The sequence below is a fragment of the Cyprinus carpio genome, chromosome A9, assembly GCF_018340385.1.
Source record: "Cyprinus carpio isolate SPL01 chromosome A9, ASM1834038v1, whole genome shotgun sequence".
In the NCBI taxonomy this organism is placed as follows: domain Eukaryota; kingdom Metazoa; phylum Chordata; class Actinopteri; order Cypriniformes; family Cyprinidae; genus Cyprinus; species Cyprinus carpio.
This window is the reverse complement of record NC_056580.1, coordinates 19,067,973-19,082,373: the sequence shown is the minus strand read 5'-3', so window position 1 is coordinate 19,082,373 and position 14,401 is coordinate 19,067,973. Positions and strand designations below refer to the sequence as shown.

At 38.1% G+C, this 14,401-nt stretch overlaps 1 protein-coding gene across 11 annotated transcripts in view; it reads right to left on the bottom strand.

Annotated features, from left to right (window-relative positions):
- Positions 1 to 2,451: 2,451 nt before the first annotated feature.
- Positions 2,452 to 14,401, bottom strand: part of LOC109075317 (probable ubiquitin carboxyl-terminal hydrolase FAF-X) — a 36,519-nt gene continuing 24,569 nt past the window's right edge. For 2 of the 11 annotated variants that reach the window (XM_042763935.1, XM_042763940.1), the window contains 17 exons: positions 14,122 to 14,342; positions 13,469 to 13,659; positions 13,210 to 13,383; positions 12,978 to 13,119; positions 12,682 to 12,885; positions 12,015 to 12,576; positions 11,206 to 11,329; positions 10,896 to 11,121; positions 10,651 to 10,780; positions 10,374 to 10,559; positions 9,856 to 10,076; positions 9,397 to 9,485; positions 9,018 to 9,174; positions 8,717 to 8,929; positions 7,959 to 8,075; positions 6,772 to 6,867; positions 2,452 to 4,185 (listed from right to left, as the gene is read on the bottom strand). In XM_042763935.1, the coding sequence (XP_042619869.1) occupies positions 4,048 to 4,185; positions 6,772 to 6,867; positions 7,959 to 8,075; positions 8,717 to 8,929; positions 9,018 to 9,174; positions 9,397 to 9,485; positions 9,856 to 10,076; positions 10,374 to 10,559; positions 10,651 to 10,780; positions 10,896 to 11,121; positions 11,206 to 11,329; positions 12,015 to 12,576; positions 12,682 to 12,885; positions 12,978 to 13,119; positions 13,210 to 13,383; positions 13,469 to 13,659; positions 14,122 to 14,342 (3,191 nt within the window). In that variant the 3' untranslated portion in view covers positions 2,452 to 4,047. The remainder of the gene's footprint in view (positions 4,186 to 6,771; positions 6,868 to 7,958; positions 8,076 to 8,716; positions 8,930 to 9,017; positions 9,175 to 9,396; positions 9,486 to 9,855; positions 10,077 to 10,373; positions 10,560 to 10,650; positions 10,781 to 10,895; positions 11,122 to 11,205; positions 11,330 to 12,014; positions 12,577 to 12,681; positions 12,886 to 12,977; positions 13,120 to 13,209; positions 13,384 to 13,468; positions 13,660 to 14,121; positions 14,343 to 14,401) is intronic. The other 9 variants (XM_042763938.1, XM_042763943.1, XM_042763942.1 and 6 more) reach the window with 6 other exon arrangements.

Here is a 14,401-nt window from a genome sequence, read left to right as displayed (position 1 = left end):
ATATAGGATTGCAATTTTACCCTCGTTACATGTTAAACCCTTGTTATAAGTGAAACTTTTTTTATTTTTAAAGTGAAAGTGATAAGTTTATATAATTTCAATTTCTACAGTTCCAACAAGGTAAATTAATATTGGGGTGTGGTTTTTGATTAGCTCCAGGTTCCCTCATAAATAATAATAATAAACTTTATAATTTATAACACAATATAATCAATATAATACAAAATCAACAAGAAAATGCAAGTTTAAAAAAAAATGTCTTAAGATAAACCTTAGAAACATAATTCTGAGTGTCCCTAAGTTTCAAGAGGCAGAGAATTCAAAAGGTCAGGAGCATAGAAAGAGAAAGCCTTATTACCCATAGATCTTAGACGTGTTTGAGGAACAACCAACAAGTTGACTGAGAGCAATGCAAACTATGACTAGGAGTGTATGGATGTAATGTAAGGTAATATGGTGCCAGTCCATGTAATGCTTTAAAAGTAAGCATCGTATTTTTGAAATCCACTCTAAACCTGACCAGGAATCAGTGCAAACATTATAACACTGGAGTAATGTGACTGCCAATCCTAGTCCCAGTTAAAATCCTAGCAGCTGAATTTTGTATGTTGCAATTTACTCAGTGTAGATTTAGAAGCTTCGTTTAAAAGAGCAATACACTAGTCTAACCACGAGACGACAAATTAATTTATTAGCATTTCCGTAACTGTAAAATTTAACATAGGACGCAATCTTGTGATATTTCTGAGGTGGAAAAAATTGGTTTTGACAGTGCTCTGGACAAAAGAATGAAAACACAGATTTGCATCAAAAATAACTCCATGGTTCCTTATTCGACTATGGACAATCATCTATAGAAATTTTATAATGTGAACCAATGAGTATAACTTTTTATCACGGTTTTACCACTGTTCAAGCACAAGAAATTATTATCCATCGATATTTTAATCTCAGTAATGCAGTCAGACGAATAAGCAACGTCAAGGTGCTCATGAGTTTTTGAATGTATATAAACTTGTGTCATCGGCATACAAATGCTAATGAAGGCTGAGCAATCTCAAAAGGTGGCCTAAAGGTGACAAATACATGTTAAAAAGTAAAGGACCTAAAACTGACCCCTGAGGGATGCCAATTGAAATAGAACTAGTTTCAGACCTATAACCACCCATAGAAACAAACTGGGAGCGGTCAGTAAAATAAGACTTCAGCCACCTTAAGGCAGTCCCAGACACACCAAACACTCTTTCAAGATGAGTTAGTAGTAGACTGTGATTCACAGTATCAAATGCGGCTCTTAGATTAAGAAGAATAAGAATAGATGTTGCACTAGAATCAGAAGCCATCAACAAATCATTGATGACTTTGACCAAGGCTGTCTCAGTACTGTGAAATTTACGAAAACCCAATAAAGATTCCTACTGTCAGGAAAGACCTAAATATATCGTAACTTTAGAATTGTATACAGACCTGAAGGGTCATTTAAAATATGTAGTAAATGTCATAAAGATCAAATTATTTTAGTCATATTCAGATCAACTAGAAATATGTTTTTATAAAAAAAATTCTAAATCTTTTAAAATCATTCTCACCTGTAATCATGAATGACAAAAATATGTTGGAACATTAATTAAATCAAGGGTATGAAAATTACAGAATCACCCACTGGTCTTTTAGATGACATGAGACATAAATTTAAGACAATATATAGCTAATAATGACAAGAATTTCAATTTTATTTATACATAAAAGTTGTAACTACTTTCTACGAGTCATATCCATGTCTGGGCACCAAGACAAATTTCCAGTGCTGTTTCTAAAACCAGAATGAAAAGAAAAAAAAAAAAACACTTGAGATTGGCCTTGTGGGTGTCATTTAGGCTGGTTACGAATGGTGAACTATGCAACTATCCAACATGAAGAACAATTAAGTGTTCTCAGGAACCTGTTGAAGTATTTGTCTTGCCTTGAACGTAAATGTGATTAGATATTAAATTCCAAGAGATGTACAGGTTTAAGCAAAAACCCTTTCCAATAGTTCAGCCTACAGTAGTTATTACCATGTGGGTTTAATGGATTGCTCTGTGCCTCTTTTCTGATCAGGGACTGAAAATTAAAAATAGCTTAAAGTGGATTGTTTTGGAATAGCAGTCCAAACTGGTTTAAAACAAGCTTAAGGTTAACACTCAGGTTTATAAGCATATTATAGCCATTTCATAGAAATTCTCCCATTCACTTAGGTGACCTGAAATATAAGTGTTACCTTATTTGTCAGCAATATTCTATGGATTATTATAAAGTCATTTTAAAATCTTAATACCTGACACACATGGTTGCAATCACATTTTTTCATTTTTGTGCCAACAGAGCTATGCACTCTACAGTGAATATAATGTACTTGATACAATCAATACATAAACATCTGGCAGCTTTGAATCTTCACAACAACAGACAGACATTTTCCAGATTTCTTTATTCTCGAAGGGCGCAATGCTTTTCTCTAATAGTTCTGTGCACAAAAACCTCACAAAGTGAAAGTCGACATTGTGACTGTGGCTTCAGAATTCAACGTCACATCATGGCCAAAACAAAAGTCGGCAAAAAACAGGGCGAAGAACTCTGTACAGTCAATAATCTTTAAAAATAACACAAGGACAAAAATGTTCCTCTTAAATCAAATTCTAGTTTTCCTTTTAGTGAAATACAACAAAATAAATTCTATAAAATAAAACAGCAAAATATTTAAATATATGATGAGCAGAATATTTTCACTTGCAGGAGTATTTGGTATTTTTCCAACAAAATTCAAGAAAAGAAAAAGCATTCAAGTTACCAATTAAATACATACAGTATCTACTGATGTTTACTCCTTTAATCCAAGAGACTTTACTAACTGAAGTTGCAACATGACTAACCAGCAGTTATTTTATGGTACAACCCCGCTTTTACGTTCACTCTCCTTAAATGAAGAAATCCCCAAACAGAGCCTCTTTTCGAGTACACTAATATGAACAGGGATCATGAAGCCAGGAGGTCATTTGTCTGACGCAAAGGTCAAGACAAATAAGCAAAACGCATTCTGTCCACTAATGTTCCAGACATCCTGGCATGAACTGCTGCATATCTTTTCTCTTTCTAAAATTCCTATCATCAAAACCTAAGCATTTATCCCATCAAAAAAAGCGACAGCCAAATATTTATCTGAGGAAATGTGTGCAATTGTAAAGCCACTTCTTACATTGCTTCAAAACCATCAAATCTAGAAGAGCGTATGGAGTAGGAGACCAAAAAGAGGGCTCTTCTGAATCGCTGTGGAGAAAGAAATCGCAGAATTGCCCTTCGGCTATACTAGTTTGATGTGAAGCCATGCTAAGATGTTACAGCGTGTCAGTTGGAGCTTTCGAATTACTGAATTATTACCAGAAAAAGAAAAAAGGCAATAGGAATTTCCAGAATAAAGTTGCATTACCCCATTCACATCAACTAAACATCAAGATCATCACCTAACCGCCCCATCGTTTTCAAACTATGGCTAACTCTTGCTCACGAGGTGCCATAGCCGGTTAAACTTCGACATGAATATAATGTATGATCAAAAGCAGAATGACCCAAACGGCCCAAACCTTACTACTGAGCATAGGGTAAAACAGGGATTTTTTTTTGTCTTTCACCGTTGTATTTGCATCTTTTTTTGTGGTTTTTCCATTTTCATAAATCTGCAGTCTCCCAACAGCAATCACACACGCTGTTGCTTTTGAACAGTCAAAACATTAACATAGTATGTACACCTCTGTCATGAGACAAGTGCGACAGGCCCGTTTTATTATTACAAACAATACGCACAGTCCACTGCAAGTTACACTTTTGACAGTTAATACTGTCGAGCAGACGGTGAAGAGACTCTCCACTCCAGGGTTAGAAATTGAGGGAAGCTTAATGTTCTGGTTACACGGGCTGTGGAGTAGATCAGCATGGTGGGGCCTGGCCTTGCTCTGGATTCGAGTATCTCTTCTGGAGAACTCAGATGGAGGACAGTGTGACAACATATTGTTAGTCTTTAGTCTGACTGGGCGGCACCTCCTCAGGGGGCTCCCAGTTCTCTTGTGTTCGTGGGCCTGGACGCTGAGGGTTGTTGACGAGCTGTGCTGCGGGGCCAGTGTACGGCTGCGTATGCGGGAGGTTATTCTGCTGAAAAGACAAGAACATTCAAATGATTACATGACAACCAGAAAATACATATGCTTTTCTCAGATTTGTAGATGCCATTATATAACAACTGACACTTATTTAAAAGGTGACTTGTAACAGATTCAGAGCATTTAAAGTTAGTGAAAAAAGTTGTTCACTTACACAAAAAAATAAATAAATAAAAAAAATAAACTAATACTCTTAATCATGAAAGCCATTATTCAGCAAAAAACAGGTAAAACAAGACAAAAGTGATCCAAATAAACTGCTGTTAAATTTTTTTTTAATTTTTAAAAAACACTTTTTATTTGGCAAGGACATTAAATCAAACCCGAAATAAACTGTACATAAATTAGGGCTGTCGATTTAACGTGTTAATATCATTAGTTAGGGAAAACAAAATAACATGTTAAAATTAATGCAATTAACATACCCGCCCAACATACGTTATTAACATGCAGAGACGTCTGTTCTCGCGGTACTTTGGTCTGTGCAGCACCACTTTCAAGTCAAACACACAAATCCACCTTATTTTTCCCGTAAGAGCAGGTGTGGCCATTTGTAAATTTAATGTGCAAGGCTTCCGGTGTCATATGCTTCCAGCTATTTTTAGCTGTAAAAACAGCTCATTTTGCTGCTTGATATTGCAAACTAGTGTCTTACCATGTTATTTTAATGTATAATCTTAATTACAAACACACTGGTTTGTAGTGCAAACAGTTTTACCGTTTACTGCACTTATTGATATTGTTCTCGTTATTTCCCAACAGCGGCTAAAAAACCGAAGGTCTCGCACATTCACAGATAACCCCTAAAAAATGCAGACAAACATGGTAAACATATTTGGTTGCTTAGCAGTCTAAAAAATGAAGACGGACACAGCCTTTTACTTTTTTGTAAAAGTCTCCTGACTTCCACAACTCATGAGAATAATACAAAAAAAGTAAAAAGATTGATACAAAAAACAAAATTTAGACTGCTAAAAGGGGCTAAAATGCTAGAAGCAGTCCGTCTTCATTTTTTAGACTGCGGTATTTGGTACAACAATATCCTCCCTATCAGGACTTCACTGTAACTGCATTTTATAGAGCCTGAAGGAACATCACGCCTTGTATATCACAGCAACTCGAAGCACCAGGAATTTATGACAAAGCGTGGTATCTGTGCATGTGCGAGGACCTTCGGTTCAGAGCCCAGATTTCAGCCGCTGTTGGGAAACTTGAAGACTGCAGTCCAGAAATGGTCACCATCATCAATAAGTCTTAGTAAACGGTAGTAGAGACTGTTTGCACTACAAACCAGTGTGTTTGTAATTTCCAAGATTATACATTTAATTTTTGACATGGTGTTATATCTTTCACTAGCTTTGCAATGAGTCAAGCAGCAAAATGATTATTTTAAAGGGGTTGATTCTCAAATCAACAAAATGTGATTATTTTAAAGGGGTTGATTCTTTTCTATATACCCACTGTATATGCCCCTTAAATTGAAGAGATTGGGGGAAAATGCCCCCATATGAGATTTTGTCTCAGTTTTATCATATGGTATAGTTAAGCAATATCATGAGCAACGAGTACCATATCACACAAGTGTGGTTTTTGTCCCAAATAAGTCCAGTGCAAATGTGATGATTTTATACAACAGTTCAATAAGAACTTATAAGAAAATAAGAATAAGAAATCAATATTGTCACCTATTGTACGTATTAAAGCCACAGCAGAACTGTTGTGCATCTCAGAGTTTTAAATGAATCGGGTTAACCAATGATTTAATGGCTTATTCAGGAATTAAATAAATGGCTCTCTTTATGAATAAGTCTTTTGAACAAACCAAATGAAATAATGAATGACTCAATGACTTAAGACATTTACTGCCACCTATTAGCAGTTTTATTTTCTTATTAAGAGCATCATTTCATTAAAAATAATTTCATATTTACATATTAATAAAGAAATCTGAAAATAAAAATCCCATATTAAATAACCTAATGGATAGTTCAACCATACATTTTTTTAAAGCTTTAGGCTGGATTTACACTGCAAGTCTTAATGCAAAGATCCATTTATCTACATTTTATTTTTATCTACAGCTCGTTAGAGGTGGAATTCTTTAGTGGAAAAGCAGCACCAAGATGATATTTATTTAAATGAAATTTGACTGTATTAACGAGAGAGAACTTGCCAACAAGTGAAAGTTTATCACGTCATTGCTAAGATAGCTAATGTAGTTTTAGCAAAGCTGTTGTATTTATAAAACTCACAGGGCAGGGGTTGAAAACCAGCTCCTGAATGTGCAAGTTCTTACCTAGCCTAATTAAAGTTTCCATCTAAATAAAATGCGAGCGCATGCACGTCTGGCAAATGCATTGGGAGTTCAAATACCAATTTACCAAATCAACAACAAACTTAAATCGTGAGGGGCTTTGAATCCCTTTTTAATGTGAGGACCTAGTACAACCAGAGCATGGGTTTGCAGGGAGGAAAGCTTGTGAAACTCTTCAGAATGTTACTTCTAATTCACAAATACATCATATGGTTTAAGAGAGGCTGAGTAGTATGAGGGTTGTGTGACTGTGAAGCTCAGTACCTGCTGAAACTTTGTGCCTGGAGAGTGAGGGTATAGAGCAGTGTCCTCTGGAGGAGAGGTGTCCTGCTCATCAAGGGCCTCCTGCTCATCAGGCTCCTAAAACAAACATCAAAAATAATGTTGAGTGCTAGATATACACAATATATCTGCATACGATATAATTCTGATACATAAATCTGTTTGCTTAATACTAACTAAACCAGGGATGTGTGTGAACAATGTCCTCCATAAAGAGTCTCTTTTAATATAAAACCCATTAAACATAGAAAGTCAATACAACAGGAAAGCTCAGGGCTTTATAGGTTTGATTTAGACGAACAAGGCAAATTACTTTAAGACATAGTGAAAACCACTGACAGATGAGGGAACACCATAAATGGACACCGCATCTACCACAAACTCCTATACTTCAATTTGACAAACTTTTCCAAACTAAACCCTTACGAAAAAGAAGTTTATTCAAGTGTGCTATTAGTATACTTCTTTTAAACTAAAAATAGGAACGTATAAAGTTAGTTTACTTTTTATGTACTTCTCAGAAATGGGCTTTATGTACTCCTCAGAAATATAAGGCAAATGACATTTAATATACTTGACTTATACTTACAAAAAGTCTAAATATACTTGAACTTTACTTAAGTATACTTAATAAAATAAACTTGAAGTATAGTACTTTTTGGTAAGGGAAGGAAGCTTTAATGACAGACAGGAAATTGCCCACGGATAAACTGATTAGTAGCATGACTATAATGCTAAACATTTCCTTCTGAACACTGTGTTCTTCCTCAGAAAAAGTTAATCAGAGTGGAATATAAAACTAACATCGCTTCCAAATTTGCAGTCACACAAAAAAGCTTCTCAGAAGTGCAGGATGTTTTCAGATCAGATGACCTAAACAATTCACATTCCCAAAAACAGACTCAAAACAAAAAAGAAAAACACCACACACAACATTACCTCCAACTCATCTGCACACTATAGCCAAGGCTTAGAGTTTTCGATCACTTAGTTAACAAATTAAGACTTATAGTTGGGTAGAAAGAAACAGTTTGGACACACTGAGATGAAGACGAAATAAAAGTTGATTTAGTTGTTTTTGAGGGAGGTGAAAGATGGTTCTGCCTACATCACACCCTGTGAACACCAAAAAAAGTTACGCAGATGGCAACAGTGTGGCCGGGCCATACAAGTCTTACGGTGTGCTGTTGTTGGCCTGTCACTTCCCCTGGCAAAAGTTGCTGTGTCGAGGACGGATTCCGGCCAGCGTCCTCTTCAGATACCACCTCGTGCTTCGTTAAGTGACACTATTTTGAAACGGCAGTTAATATTGCATACTGTTTCAACAAATTATGCATCTATGGCTGCATACATTTAACATTTGTGGAAATCTGCTATTGAGAAAAGCAAGCGATTTATTCCTGCAAATTAATAGAAATAGCTTTAAAAACAAACATCATCTATGGCATGAAATCAAGCGTAACTATAATTAAAACTTAAATTTGTGCAAATATCAACAGCATTTATAATTTCTTGGTGTTATGAAAATGAAAACCTGGAAATAAAAGTCGAAAACTCAAAGCCCTATCTATAGATAAATGTGGCTATTAAGCACACTAAACACTTCTAGATTCTTAAAAATTGCTTTCCAAAAGTTAAACGCCTGATGTGTGTGCCTGCCCATCATACAGTCATGGTGAGATTTCAGTGCAGATTTTGGAAAAAAAAAAAAAAAAAAGTGAATAAAGCGTTTCTCAACATTAAACCAACATGTTCAGCATTTACTGAAGGGGTTCTATAAAAAGCAACCATGCAAAATGTAAGCACAAATATAATTATTAAAAAGTCTCAACTAATGGGCAGAAGCACACACGATTAGACTTTTTAAACTAAACATACCGTTGCACTAATGTTTGCAGACAATAAGGGGTGGCATGATATCACATACCTCTTCTGGGCACAACTCACAGGCCTTGGCTAAAGTCATACGCGCACTGTGGGAGCGCTCCAGGAAGTATCCATTAGAAGTCTCATTGCTCTGAACAGGAGGGGACCAGTTATTATACGTGTACTGGGTATTGCCAGTGTACGGTCTACGTTCCAGCTCGTCACCGAGCCACTCCACTGCCCAGGTCCACTTCCTCTTTAAATCGCCATTACTCTGGGAAACGTAAAATCAATAGTTTCTGTATATTAAAAACAAACCCATTCACACGCAAAGCCTTTCATTCTTAAGCTGACATTCTCACCTGGAGAATCTGATAGGCCACTGAGCAGTTGCTGAAAAGAGCCACCATGCATTTGATGCACTGATAAGCTCTCTTTTGGTAGTGATTTTTGGAGCGCTGAATGGTGTCAAAAAGCCCATCACGGTCATCAGGGATTCCCTTCAGCACATTGTGGATCCTAACAAACCATAAAAAAAGAGAGCAGAGCAGGACATTATTATGCAATCAGGAATTTAATTGATCTAAAAAAGGAGGTCAAGAACCCTAAAGATGAAGGACTTCACTTCAGGAACTAAATTGCACTACTCAGTCACCATTGAGCTTTTAAGTGTTTTGGGTTGTTCTAGGGTTTTTTCCATAAAAGGCATTTGCTAAATATGAAGTGGAAAGATAGACTGACCTGTGAGTCTGCCACGAGTCCTCAATAAACAAAATCTGAAGGAGCAAGTCCAGGTAAGGCCTTAACTCATACGTGTATGAATATGCCACCTACACAAAAACACCAACATTTAGATCCATCTTTAGACAATCAGAAAAAATAAATACTTATCAGAAACATGGCTAGATTTTATATATTTAACATCAGTTATGCCATGTATGTATGCTTAAGAGTTCTGAATTCTTGAACAGATCATTTGCACTGATTCACAGACCTTTCAAACTCCAATAGCATTATCCTACTCCAGATTAAATCAGACGCTATTAAAAATAGTTGTCTAACTTCTCTCATTCTCACAATATGCAAGAAAGGGAGATAGCAGAAAACTACTGAATGGCCAAATAAAATGTGCATCATCACAAAATGTTGCTTGAATTGAAAAAAGTCTTTTGAATGACAAATGCTGGTAATCCCTCTCACCTGCCACAGTAGTTCACTCAGCACAGTGGAGGAAAACTGAGGGTTTTCCCAACAGCAAAATCGCAGCAGTTTGATAGTGTCCTCGGAGTTACTGCAGTCCTCAATAATCTTCTTCACATAACTGGTACGCACAAACAGGATGTCCACCACCACCTGCTGCAGAGGCATGATGGGTGCGGTGATGTTGGGGTCACCATATGGGTTCGGCAGGGGAGGGTTTCCTAAAAATGTCAACATGTGGAAATGTCAGCTCATATCCTTGCTGGTGGTCTGGGAAGAATCTGATGCATCATAATGGATGATGTTGAAAACACTACGTATTTGAAGGTTGTATTGGCTTGACAAAATTTCTCTGTAAATGCCCTCAGCTCCAAGCAATGCCAACCTGGCAGATGCCTGGAGATGGCTTTGTGTCAGTCAGGAAGTCCTGAGCAAGGATGAGCATCTTCATTGGGCAATGGGGACCAAAACTACATGCAAAATACACACATTTAGCAGCAAGATATAAAAACACTCACCATTAATTGAGGACTGCATACGTGACGTCACATCACAGCAGCGAACCAGCTGTGAGACGACAGTATAGAGCTTTCCAAGCTCAGCATACTGGTACTTAATAGGAGGCCCAGGGCCCTCATCCAAAGCCACAAGCATGAAGGTAGCTGGTACCCCAAGCTTCAACAGCTGCGTCTTCTCTGCCAAGCCTGAGAGAAAGAAATGGAGTGAGACAGGACAGAATTATTGCACGCAAGCCTGTACGGATGCAGACCTTTAAGGGTGTTGAGTGTTTCTTACCAAGGTTGGCATACATGACAAAAAGGCTGAAGTACTGCTGCAGGTGACGGCCATGCTCAGACACTTCCCTTCTCAGCAGATTAAGTATGGCACGGAACAAGTGCTCACTCAAACTCAAATTATCACAGCTCTGAGACAAAAGGACAAATAATGTATAAAGTACAACAACCTATGGACTGAGTTCCAAATTTCACGGATTCCACGATTTCCCATGAATAAGGGAAGCCTAGATCGAAGAGATGTACCTGACTTGAAGGTCCAGGTGAGGCAATCGGTGAAGGGCAGGGTCCATCTTGCAGGGAGAAATGTGCAATAAATACAATGAGTTTGGAGAAGGCCCCTCGAACCTCTGCACTGGGACACTCAAGCAGGTACTCGGAGAAGCGGTTCGGATATGCAAAGAGGACGTTCTGTGCAAACCAGTAACGCACATTCTTACTGTGTCGTAGCAAGATGCACAGAGCATCATACCTGAAATAAAAGAAACATTGATAAACAAGGATCAACAAACTGCTGAAGGCAAACATGTGCCTGATAAACAAATCACATGCTTACCAATCACTAGCAGGGCCACGGACGATTTTCTTTGTGTGGAACCCAGTGCTGAAGAGAAATCTAGCAGCGAGCTGTATACTAATCATAGCCATTTCTTCTGCTTCAGGCAAAAGGTGGTCTTGACCTAAAAGCCACAAATAATCGTAAAATAAGCGTTAATGCTGCAATAGCTTTCACCATCTCCTAGAATAGATTATCCTGCAGCAGCAACAATAACAGGAGACCGGTATGTAATGAGGAAAAAGGAAATCGATTTCCCAAACACACACAGTTAGACATCAACAGCAACACTGATGAAGCTAAAACTGGGTGAAAAAAAATGTTTTCTGAAGGATCATGCGGGACTGGGGACTGGAGAAATGGCTGTTGAAATATCAGCTGTGACATCACAGAAATAAATTATAATTGAAAATATTTTAACATAGAAAAGTTTTTAAATTTGTAATATTTCACAAAATTCCTTAAATAAATCAAATAAACACAGCCTTGGTAAACATAAGACACTTTCAAAAAAATCTTACCAACCCCAAACTTTAGTTACATTCTCTCAAATTTTTAGAAATAACCAAATATAACTTAATATTTAAATTGAATCTTAAGGTATTAATACAATTTATTTTTAATATCAGGTGAATATCAAGAAAGACGTGGAGAAACTTTTCCCTCAATAAGATACAAGAAATCAAATTCTGCTTTTTATACAGTTATCAAAGAAACAGATTGACGGAATGATTAAAAATGAATCACGTTGCAGCCCTGATCCCAACTACAACAGAGGAGAATAGAGAAAGGTCAATGGCTGGATTTACCTGGCGGTGAATTCAAGTAGACACTGTTACAGGTCAGCAATTTCCTGATAAACTGGAAGTACTCCAAGCTGTACTGCATACGGTTGTGCATAAACTGCACATTTTGTTTGCGCACACTGCGTTCAATAGCAGAGGGCATCTTCACCTGGTGAGGTTTGCTGGTCACTGTCAGCTCAGTGATGTATTTAACTAGCTCACTGTCCTTGTCTAATGTGTCCATTCGCTCATAAAAGAGAATGTAGGCGTTCCACCAGCGCTTCTGTCGCCTGTAGGACATGCGTTTCATCATGTGGTCAAAGACCTCACCCATGTACTCTCCACCAAAGCACTGGTTCTTCATCTCCTCGTCATCGTCCATCTTGCATTCAGTGACATCACCATCGTCAAACTTGTACCAACGGTTCCTTTCTCCCTCACAACCACTGCCGTTCCTCTGAATGATGTAGGAGTAATAATGACCTCCACTAGCCTGGCCTGAGTGGACCAGAACTCCCACCAAACGATAGCGAGAGCTGCAGGGGGGTTCCGGCTCCGACGGCTCATTCTGCTGAATCACCTGCTGCTAAGGACAGATTCAAAACTTCAGCTATAAAAATATTTCCAAATGACATTTATATGAATTAGACAACTTTAAGACCAAAGAAGACCACCAAAGAAAGTGTAATACCTGGTTCTCTGGGTGCACATCAGACCCCTCCAGCTTAGCTACTCCAGCTACTGTATAGGGCTCCATGTCTAACTCCCGTGGGAACTCAAAGTAATCATTGAACTTGATAGCACATTCTCGTTCCCAGTCATAATCAAAGCGTTTCAGCTGGATGGCCAGCACCGGAGGAAACTTCTTAATGAGTAAACGCTTCACTGTGTCCACCTGTCATGTAGACACACCACCTTGAGCTTAATAGTGTTCTCTTAATTAACAACAAAATCCATCCTAAAGATAAATAAAAACAGAAAACACACCTTCTTGTTGCATTTTTCACAGTGATAGGCATTTGCACCCTCGAGCAAGTCTCCTTTCACATACTGCTCCATAGAATCAATTAGATTTTGATGGTTTCTGATATCTACATTCAACGTCGTAAACGATTCCTCACATTCATATCTGAAAAGACATTATGGAGCGGGTTACACTGGGACACAGATTTTCTAAGGCAAAAAAAAAAAAAAAACCTATATTTCCTTTCCAATGTACCTGTGAGGACAGCCCTGACATATTTTCTGGTCAGCAAAAGAGCCACCCAGTACTTTGCTCAGCATGGCAGGGTGACCCAATGCTTTCAAAGCCTCGTCTAAACTGTCTACCAGTGAGTTAAAGAACTCCAGGGCATCATGCTGTTCCCTCAGATTGACAGGTTCACCCCACAACCTGCAGAAAGAATAAAGAGAATTACGCCTTGTTCGGTAGTCTTAAAAGAAAGGAGGATTTCATAAAATAGAGAAGGTGAATTCACCGAAATTGCTTCCAGAATCCCCTAGGCACGTAATACTGCAACCTGGAGGCAGCCAAATGTCCAAAAATGACCTGCAACTGCCGAAGAACCCCAATGTTGTATTCCTTCCTGTCTTCCGTCTTACCGAGAGAAGGTTTGTCTTCAAACTGGTGCTGATAGCCAAACACCTCATCCCGTGGATCCACATTACTCTGGAAAATTAAAGCAAAATTAAACTTTTTGTTACAATGCCCTCAGCTCCAGGGAGTGCCAACATGGCATATACACTCCAGAGATGGCTAAATTTGTCAGTCACTTGGTACTAGTGATGTTACATATGACCCTGAAGCTTCAAAGCGTGTATCGAGTTACGCAGGGCAATTTCTCACGAAGCTCTGTGCCGGAGCGCATATTGTTTTCAGAGAATCACGTGATCAACGAAAAACGAAGCCTCATTTTCTGTCCAATCACGTGCGTGTGTCTGAATGTTCAAACCGAATGCCCAGTTAATGGCAAAAATATGGAATACTCCAAATTAAAAAAATTATGTAAACCTTGAGCACTTTGTGTTCACACTGCTCAATCTAAGTGAATCATACTCTCACATATGGGGTAAAATTCTCATGAACACAAGACAGTCTGAGACTCAGGAAATGAACCATGTTAGACAGTACCTCATTATCTTGCTTCTCGTCTCCAGACATATCATCATCCACATCACTGCCCGTGCCTTCAATGGCCAGGATGCCATTCCTGATGGGAGGAATCATGTAGAGCTGCTGGATCACTGAGTTCATGTAGCAAGTCGCACCTGCATTTTTCAGACCAACAAACCCCTTGGTGGGCCTTGGACCAACTGGTGGCAAATATTCCCATTCTGTAAGTGGTTCACAACCTAAAGGTACATAAAAAAAAATGTTAAAAAAAAATTAAATAACTGAATATATATATATA